The following is an 11,337-nucleotide window of genomic DNA, read 5'->3' as shown; positions in this document are numbered from 1 at the left end:
ATGTATTATTTTGAACATGTATTACACTGTACTTGGATTATATCTTTTGTTTGAACGGAAATAAATAAATAAAATAAAATAAAATAAAATAAAAATACCCTAGTGTTAAGTTACACCGTCAGGCTGCAGGTGTTGAAGAACTTGAAATCGGACACCAAATGGTGTGAATCCCAGGTGTGAATCCGAACCGTGAAACAACACCAAAGCTGGTATAAGTGGTGTTGGTATTTTTTTTTACACCAATGGGTGATTTAAACTGGCGTTTTAATGTTCGTTTCTGCAGGTGTTCGAGGGTGTCAAATGAACACCAAATGGTGTCAACTTCATAACATTCTCCGACTCAAATTGAACACCAAGACTGGTGTTTATATTTTAACATCCTAAATGTTGGTAATCTTAACACCAGTGGCAGTGTAACTCCAATGGTGAGGTCCTTTATTGATTGGGCTGCTATATTTAACACCCGTGGTGTTAAATATAGCTATAATGTCGCATAGTCTCCAATATTATATTTAATGGGATTATCAGTAATTCACCATATGATTTCTACTTTGATTTCCTCAAAATTAACTGAAAGGAGGGGAAACTTCAGACCAAGCCCTGATCTACATCATAAGTAATGCACGTACAGCGGACGTACAGCAACCTATTTCCCCCGTTTTCTGGATGTTCAGTCCATCTCCTTTATAAAATATGCATGGTTATCATATATTTTAACATAAAAATGTTTTGCCTTGTGATTTTAACGTTGCATACAGCATTAAATTGAAAATATAATGTAAAAAAGTGAAATATGTGATATTCTCCCATAGAGCCGTGTGTTATAAATCGGCGCTCTTGCCCTCTTTAAGATGGCGGCCGCCCCGAACATGGTCTCACGGGCCTAATTACTAGTGGTAGGCCATAGATATTCATTCGAGCCAACCCATTGCTATTTTTTTTATTTTGATATGGCTGATTGACAAAGTGTATGCATATGATTGTACATCTAACACTGATTCTATTTTTGGTAATTACTGAACTTCCTTTTCCCTAATTGGGAAGAAATATCACCAATTTTGGACTATATTTTGACTGGCGGAAGGATTAGGGCCATTTTGCTGTTTGAGTTGATGAATCTGCTCCCCCCGACGGTGTCTTCAAACACGCCAATTTATTTTTGAAATGAGCCGGTCGAGGGACCCTTTTCTGGTCAGATATGGATTGCCAGATATAAATCCTATCCATTGGTAGTAAACATTCGACCCCCGAATTTCATCCTTATTTTTTATGAATTTTTTGAAGTGCCAATTTAACACATGAGTCTATGGGGAATGAATTAGGCCTGTGAGACCACATGGAATCACAGCAATTTGATGAAGTCCGCCCTCTAGTGTCAATAATATACATCTCTATGTGAGGGACACGGACTCTTTGATGGTATGGTACCCATAGAGGTACCCTGACAACAGTGTAATGTAAAATTGGCAATGTTATAACTATTTGTAGTGATTCTGTCGTCAAAGAAAAAAATAGAGCATTTTAGGAAATAATTTAATTTGTATGAACAATATATTATTTTTTTTAATGTTATAATAATTTTAATTATCGATTTCTGTTATTTTTATGATTATTATTCCTTTTATTTCCAATTTTAGGTAGTAAACTGCAAAAAGACTGGTGCAAAGTCACGAATTGTAAATATTTAAGAGAAACAGAGTGGTGTGAAATGGCGTCCCTTCTTCCAAAAGACGGTGTCCTTCTTGACCTTACTGGCCAAGCTCCTTCACCTTCGAAGAATTTTCACGAATTCAAGATAACCACAACTGAAGTAAGATTCATGATATTAAACATTTTATACATAAATACGTATTTTGCATGGAAAATTATTGTAAATGCGAGCTAGACTTTTTAACAATATTATTAAGTCCCATATATTGAGTTCAATGTGTGTTATTGAAAGTAGTCGACGATCGGTGAGCACCTCTCAAGTCAAGCCTAGCCCTAACCCAAGGAACTCCCGCCCGCTACGCGGGCGGGAGCCCAAGATCGTACGTGCAATTTGGCATACTCACCTGACAAGCGTGAAGTATGGTCAAAATAATTCTCCGAATAAATAGTTAAAACGGGAATCAACATGATCAAGCACTTACACAGTAGAGGCGCACGTAGCCTGGCACTCACACAACATGCGAGGTTAGTAATACTAACCTCGCACAACGCATGTGGTTTCATAGTGGACTTTGACGTTTTCGTTCATCACACGAATGTGAGGGAATAAAAAACGCCAAACGTTTCAGTATTTCTCCACTAATGATTTCTTTTTAATAGTTTTAGTTTTAAAAAAAAAAATGAATTGGAAATTATTTATAAAACTGTTTTTATCGCTTACCTCCAAGTCTCAACCAGGATACTCCGTTCGATCCGTCCTTAATACTGCGGTGGAAAGTACGCAAACAACAATCGAAAAGCAATTTTTCGTATCGAACATTCTCAATTCAAGTCGTCAGCGCGTAATAGGAAATTGTACCAAAAATCAACAGGTTGCATCTCATGTATATACTGAAATTGGTAAAGTACGCCATCTTTTGACAAGATGATGATGAAAGTGGATTGAACGAGCAAGAAAATAATGCTGATCGCCTAGAATGCAGCTAGCTTGCAACACCGTAAACAAAGGTACGGTAGGCACTTAAGAACCAAGTTTGAAAGGACACTCGTAAAATTATGTCACTCTCGCGATGAATATTCATTAGATCCGGTTTTGCGTGTTCAATACAAACTCTCTGCATGCATGCACTCGGTGTGTATTGAACACGCACGACCACGATCTAATGAATATTCATCGGCGAGAGTGACATAATTTTACGAGTATCCTTTCAAACTTGGTTCTTAAGTGCCTACCGGCTTGGTGAATAATATCGCGCGCCCTCTTTAGGCAAAAGTTGATATCAACGCTGACCAAGAGGCATCTACGTGAAGATCACGAAAAATGCTCTTATTTTATTAAAACAAACAACAAAAAGAATTCAACAAACAATCCATATGGTTCGGTAAGTGTTATAGAAAAATCATGATTCATAGCTATGATGTAAAGTCATAGTTATTTTAGTAAAAATGGTGTGAAAGATTCGCGTGCACCAGGTGCATATGAATCCTTCACACACGAGACGATTTGAAACCATGAGTGTAGCCTGGAGGCGTTCTGTGGTAAAAATCATAGTACTATTCGTACCTTTACCCCCTAACGCCTGGTGCTTGGCCCTATAGGGCCGTACGTCGGGAAGGAAAATGCAACTATACAAATGCACCAAACAGCGCCTTATTATTTGAATCTGACGTTAACACTTCTGTACATGGGTAAAAATATCGGTTAGCAACGTTTGGTTATATTAAAATTTAGTGAATAGGAAAAAAATCGCAGAAATGGGATGAAGAAATAAAAGTAGAAGAGAGTTTACTCACATTTGTTGTCTTCGCCATCTTGGATCCATTGTTAATGCAACCTAGTTACGTGACGCTAATAGAGGGCGGCAAAATCAAGTGCTAAAATGTCCCGCTTCAACCACTGAACCAGGGGGGTGTTTCATCAGTATTGTCGCGCAACAACTGTCAGCGCTGATAGTTCTCGCGCGACAATATTGATGAAACACCCCCCTGGTTCAGCTGTGGTTGAAGCGGGACATTTTAGCACTTGATTTTGCCGCCCTCTATAAGCGTCACGTAACTAGGTTGCATTAACAATGGATCCAAGATGGCGAAGACAACAAATGTGAGTAAACTCTCTTCTACTTTTATTTCTTCATCCCATTTCTGCGATTTTTTTCCTATTCACTAAATTTTAATATAACCAAACGTTGCTAACCGATATTTTTACCCATGTACAGAAGTGTTAACATCAGATTCAAATTATAAGGCGCTGTTTGGTGCATTTGTATAGTTGCATTTTCCTTCCCGACGTACGGCCCTATAGGGCCAAGCGCCAGGCGTTAGGGGGTAAAGGTACGAATAGTACTATGATTTTTACCCCAGAACGCCTCCAGGCAAGGCGCACGGCCAATGTGGGAGACTCTCTCCAATAGGGGAGACAATCTCCCACATTGGAGACTTGCTTTGCAAAAGGACAAAAGAAACAACACCAACAAAAACATGACTTTTTCCACCCCGAATTTTGTCTCACTGAGGTCAGAAGCCCATTTGTTTTGTGTGTGATTGACAACAAAAATCCTTATCAAAACAAAAGTAGACGGTGAATTTTTAAAGTAGACGGTGAAAAGGGTTGATTTTTCATGAGGAATCTGCTTATCACATTTTTATTTGCCGCCAAGGTAATCCTTTTGCAGCAAATGTAAACAAAGGAAATTGGTCTCCCAAACTGGAGACTGTCTCTGAAATTGGATACCCAAATTCTTTACAAAAGTCTCTGATATTGGAGATAATCTCTCTCATGGGAGACAGTCTCCAATATTGGCCGTGCGCCTCTACTGACTTACCACGATTATATGGATAATGGTGTAACGAGTGGCAGTTTTTCTGACATCTGCAATCTGGGCACAGACTGGAACCTCAAAAAACGAAAAGTTCTCTCCTTCTACCCCCGTCTCGATCGGCCATTTTTGTTATGAATTGAGTGATCTTTTAAATGATATCAAATATGCATTGTGTATATTTATGTAAAATTGGGAGTTGGGAGAAATAAATGGCCAAACTCAGATTTCCAATTTGTTTTTAGGGGTTTATTAAGTGTTGATTTTGTTGTAAATGGTGCTTCAACGAACTTGTGTCCTCTGCATCACTCCTTTATTATCTTTTTTTGCTTAGTAAAAGCTCATTTGCAGGCTCAAAGACAAGCCTTAACGTCTAAGACTGCATTTTATGATTCATGCATTCATGACACTCGGACATAAAGTTGGATCAAGTTGAGAGACTTGATCCAACTTTATTTCTATCTCTAATCATTTACAGCTCCTGTGGGGTGTCTTAAAAGGACAGGCCTCATAATTGTCTTCCCATCCTGTATATCTTGATATTCACCTGAATTTCTGATTTATTTCTCTCCCTGATGTTCAGGTGATATGGAGAACATGGGTGATTACACTGAGGAATGATGCTAAGAGGCTTAGTCCAGGTGAAGTTATCGAACCATTGGAAGACTTTCAGCATGATGACAGAATGCAGTGTAAGTGTAGAATCTCTGTATGCTAATGAATGATATATAATGTTTTCGATTTACTATGAAATTTATATTTAGTTTCAATTTAGTATATTCATCTAAATTTATACATCGTGATAAACTCTTTATCACATGGTCTATACTGATATATTTCTGTGGTAAATTTATTTGAATTTGCTGTGTGATATCACTATTACCAATTTTCATTTGTATATTTATTTAGTTGGATGGTGTATGATATTCATGCTTGCATTATTGCATGTATTTAAATCATAGTGATGAAACATAAATAAAATTTAAGGCAAGGATTGGGGTTTATTATATTTAATTTTCTCAATTTGCTGAATCAGTGTTAAAATATTTCAAGGTTCTGTTAAGGTATTTCAATTTATACTTAATAATAGATGTCATGCAATAAAGCCTGGTTTCCTACACATTTTCATGGTTTTTGTCTCACCTGCATAGCAGAAGTGAGACTATAGGCGCCGCTTTTCCGACGGTGGTGGCGACGGCGGCGTCAACATCAAATCTTAACTTGAGGTTAAGTTTTTGAAATGACATCATAACTTAGAAAGTATATGGACCTAGTTCATGAAACTTGGCCATAAGGTTAATCAAGTATTACTGAACATCCTATTAGAGTTTCATGTCATATGACCAAGGTCAAAGGTCATTTAGGGTCAATGAACTTAGACGATGTTGGAGGAATCAACATCAAAATCTTAACCTGAGGTTAAGTTTTTGAAATGTCATCATAACTTAGAAAATATATGGACCTAGTTCATGAAACTTGGACATAAGGTTAATCAAGTATCACTGAACATCCTGCATGAGTTTCAGGTCTCATGATTAAGGTCGAAGGTCATTTAGAGTCAATGAACTTTGGCCAAATAGGGGGTATCTGTTGAACTCCCATCATAACTTTGAAAGTTTATGGATCTGATTCATGAAACTTGGACATAATAGTAATCAAGCATCACTGAATATCCTGTGCAAATTTTAAGGTCACATGACCAAGGTCAAAGGTCAATGAACTTTGGCCAAATTGGGGGTATCTGTTGAATTACCATCATAACTTTGAAAGTTTATGGATCTGATTCATGAAACTTGGACATAAGAGTAATCAAGTATCACTGAACATCTTGTGCGAGTTTCAGGTCACATGATCAAGGTCAAAGGTTATGTAAGGTCAATGAACTTTGGCCATGTTGGGGTTTTTTGTTGAATAACCATCATATCTCTGTAAGTTTATTGGTCTAGCCCATAAAAAGTGGACATAAGAGTAACCATGTATCACTGAACATCTTGTGCAAGTTAGAGTAGTTTTCAAAGTCAGCACTGCTGCTATATTGAACTGCGTGATGCAGGTGAGATGGCCAGAGGCATTCCACTTGTCTTTATGTGTATATCATTGAAAAAAGTTGTTGATTTTTATACTAAGTTCTAATTATAAAATTATTTAGTTCATGGAATTAAAAACCTTTTTTTCAAGGCAACCAATCAAACTTATATTAGCTGCAAATTTATTTGAATGTGTAAAACAGTCATTGCTAGCCTCATGATGCATGATTGTTTTCTTCTATCAATTAAGTTACCCTAACTAATTTAAATTCAGTAGTATGCTGTTTAAATATCTTCTGAATATTTATGATATTGATATTGTGTGTGATAATTGTCTGATATATTATATTTAATTTGTATTTGATTGATTTCAGTTGATGTTGGCAAAGTATTTGGTGAAGGTGTTTTGAACTACGCCATGCTCCTATCGAAGGGATGTTTTGATTATATCATGAGGGTTCCCAAACCTTTGATGCTCTACATGTGCTCATTCTTAGAGTTGGAAGATATTGCCAGACTGTCACAGACCTGCAAGAGTTTTTATGAGGTGATTCTTCTTCTCCTTTCTTTCTTTCTTTCTTTCTTTCTTCTTCCTTCCTTTCCATCCAAACAAAACCAGAAAATGATGCTTTTTGATAGGTGGTCTTTGTAGAAAGAACTGGTTGAGCATAATGCAGGTTTCACTGTACATTTTAACAAAAATAAAACGTTGATTACCGGTATATATTTAGGGGAAAAGAGCTATAAGCCTTCAACAGTAAAATTTTTCCCATTCTCAATGTTTGCATCTCTCTTTAGCTCTGTAGTGCAGAGGCATTATGGGAGCAGATCTATGAGACGCATTGTGGTACGACTGTCACAGATGAAATGAGGTCTTTGGCTGAGGAAATGGGATGGAAGAAGATGTTCTTCACAAATAAACTTCAACTCCAGGTAAGCTGCAATTTGGTCAATATGCTTTTAAACCATTTGGTCTAATTTCAATCTGGATCCCTTGACATGAGTCTTAGTGATAGATTGTGGGGTGAATTTTACAATTGATCGTATGTAATACCCAGTGCAATAATGAAAATAATATAGGGTATTTATATTGCGCACATATCCACCTTGTTAGGTGCTCAAGGCGCTCCTATATATCCCAGCTTAGCTAGGCGTTCATAGCGCACAGCCGCACACAGTTTTTTAAGGAATTACTTCCTACCCGTACCCATTTACCTCACCTGGGTTGAGTGCAGCACATTGTGGATCAGTTTCTTGCTGAAGGAAATTACGCCATGGCTGGGATTCGAACCCACGACCCTCTGTTAAGTCCAAAGACTAATCCGCTGGGCCACAACGCTCCATTTGCAATTAATCATAGATATCAGTCACATATAATAATAATAATGATTAATGATAACAATGATGATAATGATAAGAACAATAATAATAATAATAATAATAATGATAATGATAATTATAATAATGATAATCATCATAGCATAGTATTTATTTCAAACCATATCAAACACAAACAATAGTACAGAATACAACATCATAGGACTCAGAATGATAGGTTTGGGACCCCAGTGAAGCACAGCTTGTTAATGGGGCCCCTTTACATAGTAAGTAACATATTTACAATGGGTGTAACTTACATGTAACTTAAGAATAAATGATTTGACAGTATAATAAAAGGGGTAGGTTATAAAATAGAGATGTTTCAGCTTGCCTAGGGTAACCCTATTAACAGCCTAAATGAAGCAGGGCCTCATCAAATGAACAGGAGCCCCAAGAAAACCGAAACACCACCCTTTTTGACCCCTGTATAGACAACCTCTAATAATAAACACACACATGACCCCCCATACACACCCGATTAAAAATGCACGCACACACCTCACACACACACACACACCCTCACACACACATGGAGACCTCACCCATTGCAATCTGCTGCATGATTTATACATTCACATCCGACCGCAATCTATCGAAGAGATGCTTTTTACACAATGTTTTAAATCGGGACAGAGCCAAGCTATTTCTAATGTCATGAGGTAACTTGTTCCATTCTTTAACACAAACTATTCTAAATGAATTTAAAGCAGTTTGGGTTCTTGCTAATGGCTGATGGAGAAGGTTTCTTTGACGAGTATGATAATGATGGATGGAAGAATTTTCAACAAACACATGAGACAAAAATGCATTCTGGCGTGATTGACACTTAAACATAAATGTGACACAGTTAAGAGATACCAATTCATCAAAAGGTAAAATTTGCAGTTGTAAAAACAAAGGAGTGCTTGGCGACCTATAATCCGAATATGTTATGTATCTAACAATTTTTCTTTGAAGAACTTGCAATTTATGTATATGAGTCTTATATGTGTGCCCCCAAGCAACATTACAGTACGTCAAATGAGGCATGACAATAGCATTATATAAAGTAACAAGTGTCTGCTGGGGGAGGAAATAACGAAGTTTGGATATCACTCCAACACAACGAGAAACTTTAGTACATACATTATCAAGGTGGTTTTTCCAAGATACATATTCATCAACCGTAACACCTAGAAATTGCACATGTTGACTGCAATTGATCTGTTCATTGCCAATAACTAAGTGATGAACATCATTAGGGATTACCCTCCCTCTAGACCTAAATAATACACATTGTGTTTTACCTGTATTTAATAACAGTTTGTTACTACAAAACCATGCATAGAGTTTACAAATTTCAGAATTAACTGACTGCATAAGAGTGTGAATGTTCTTGTGAGAATATAATATACAGGTATCGTCAGCAAAAAGAGAATAGGTAAATAATTGAGACGAATTGATGATATCATTAATGTAAATCAAAAATAACAATGGACCAAGGACAGATCCCTGTGGTACACCATAGTTTACATTACTTAAAGGGGAATCCAACCCAAATAAAAACTTGTTTTTATAAGGAAAAGGAAAATCAGACAAGTTGATAGGTGAAAGTTTGAACAATATTGGACAAACAAAAAGAAAGATATGAATTTTTAAAAGTTGTAAATATTGGTAATCACTATACCCATGGAGATTTCAAATTGGCCGCATATGGGATGTCATAGTGATGTAAGGCAAGGACTACTCTTCCATGTACTCCAATACATATTATGGCTAAAATGTCATTTTTCCCAAAAGTTTTATTTCAAATTATATTTTTCTTTCATGAGGACATAAAGGACATCATTCTTTTTGTATACTGGAACCACTTTTGCTATAATTATCATTGTTAATATTATACCATATGCAGGTTAAACTGAGAAGACATCAACAAAGAATCCAATCTCCAGATAGTGGCACCAGAGCATTCCTGACAGAAGATGATTAAAGTCAGAAGGAAAAAGTGTCCTTTCATGGTTAGGGTACAGTCATGAGACCATGAAATCATCTGCTAACAGCCAGAAAGGGGTAGCTGAAAATTGCTTTGTAAAGAATTATAGATCTACACCTTTCTGACTGTCAAGAGATCAAAGGTGTTAACTGTTTTCTTGGGTTGGGGTTTGAAAGTGTCATTACTATTTTACTGCGAGTGAAAAATGTTTTTGCTGCACAGAATATCAAATATGGGAGGAGAGATTGTTTGGACTCATTGCCAATGCTGCCCTCTATAGTTTGATAATGAAAAGTGGGATAACACACATTGAGGACACTTGCTGTGGCTGTGCTAGAAGTGGTCATGATTGCTCCAAGATGCAATAAAGCATTCAGAAGCACATTTAATGAAGAGTTTGTCAGTGAATTTCACCTACTAATTTGGTCTTGTCCATTTAAAATCAAGGATTTTGGTAGCTTATGATAAATAGTGAAAATTCTGACTTCTTGTTTCATGAAATGTTCCCCTGATGTTTTACAGCTGAATGAAGGTTAGATGTAAAATTGGTTATTAGGATTTGATTATATAGAATGTCTTGAAATAGACTTTTTTTCCTGTTTGTGATCTGTTGAAGAGGAAATGAACAGGAATATCTATCAGAAGTTGAATTTAGATGAGTGGTATTAGGATGAAGTTTTCAATTGATTTTTCAAAATGGTTTTCATGGGCATAGGCAACATTCCACAAAAGTTGAAAAAGCCAAAGATGAAAAATCGCAGTATGTAATAGTTGGCAGGGAATGAATGAATTTCTTGTTTACGTTTCTAGTAATGATGCACCAGAACCACCATGTTTGGAGAAGCTTTGGATCCTACATTGTAATATATGCTAATGCTGAATTTGTCATTTGCATCCTTTGCCATTCGTTTTCTGTCTCATGGAAAAAACGGTCTTATCACATTTTTGGCCTTTCATGTACAGTATATAAAGATTCTATGCTGTAAAACCATACAGAATAATCAAAATAAATATATATATATATATATATATTTATATATGATGATAGACAATTTAATAGATTATGCTTTATGCTGAAATACTCCATCCACTAGTGTAACTTGTCAGATTTAATCAATTTTCTATAGAAAGAGTGGAATAGTGTTTGTGGCAAGCATTTCTTATTTCTATATTGAATTACATTCCTTTATTAGAAAATCAAAGTTGATTTTATTCACTTTTCAAATTTAGTTGTGTTCTTATATTTAAGGATTTAGTCAAATTTAGTAAGGTAGTAAATTTTCATCTAGATATCAAAGTTGTACGCCTTGAAGAGACTAGGGGCCGATTGCACGAAAGGGTCTTTCCAAGGACCGTCTTTCGTGTCGCCCATCTTTTATGATACGCTATAGGCGGGTTGTTTCTGAAATTTATGATAAAGAATAAGATTCGTTAGTTTGCTTATAAATCAAATTTTATACAATTTCATGATATATCACATCATTTTATAAAC

The 11,337-nt window shown here is 36.2% G+C and overlaps 1 protein-coding gene across 1 annotated transcript; it reads left to right on the top strand.

Annotated features, from left to right (window-relative positions):
- The first annotated feature begins 1,667 nt into the window (after positions 1–1,667).
- On the top strand, positions 1,668–9,843 carry LOC121425440 (F-box only protein 36-like). Its single transcript, XM_041621495.1, has 5 exons — positions 1,668–1,810; positions 5,050–5,158; positions 6,868–7,040; positions 7,292–7,426; positions 9,765–9,843. The coding sequence occupies exons 1-5, from the start codon at positions 1,709–1,711 to the stop codon at positions 9,840–9,842; spliced, it is 597 nt and encodes a 198-aa protein (XP_041477429.1). The 5' UTR covers positions 1,668–1,708; the 3' UTR covers position 9,843.
- The last annotated feature ends 1,494 nt before the right edge of the window (positions 9,844–11,337 follow it).

The sequence above is a fragment of the Lytechinus variegatus genome, chromosome 12, assembly GCF_018143015.1.
Source record: "Lytechinus variegatus isolate NC3 chromosome 12, Lvar_3.0, whole genome shotgun sequence".
NCBI classification, from domain to species: domain Eukaryota; kingdom Metazoa; phylum Echinodermata; class Echinoidea; order Temnopleuroida; family Toxopneustidae; genus Lytechinus; species Lytechinus variegatus.
This window is presented reverse-complemented; position numbering and strand designations above follow the sequence as displayed.

Excerpts from the sequence above, each read along its gene's own strand:
- LOC121425440 (XM_041621495.1), top strand. The coding sequence starts at position 1,709 with ATGGCGTCCCTTCTTCCAAAAGACGGTGTCCTTCTTGACCTTACTGGC. Across the intron at positions 1,811-5,049 it reads TCAAGATAACCACAACTGAA|GTGATATGGAGAACATGGGT; the intron begins GTAAGATTCATG and ends CCTGATGTTCAG. Across the intron at positions 5,159-6,867 it reads GCATGATGACAGAATGCAGT|TTGATGTTGGCAAAGTATTT; the intron begins GTAAGTGTAGAA and ends GATTGATTTCAG.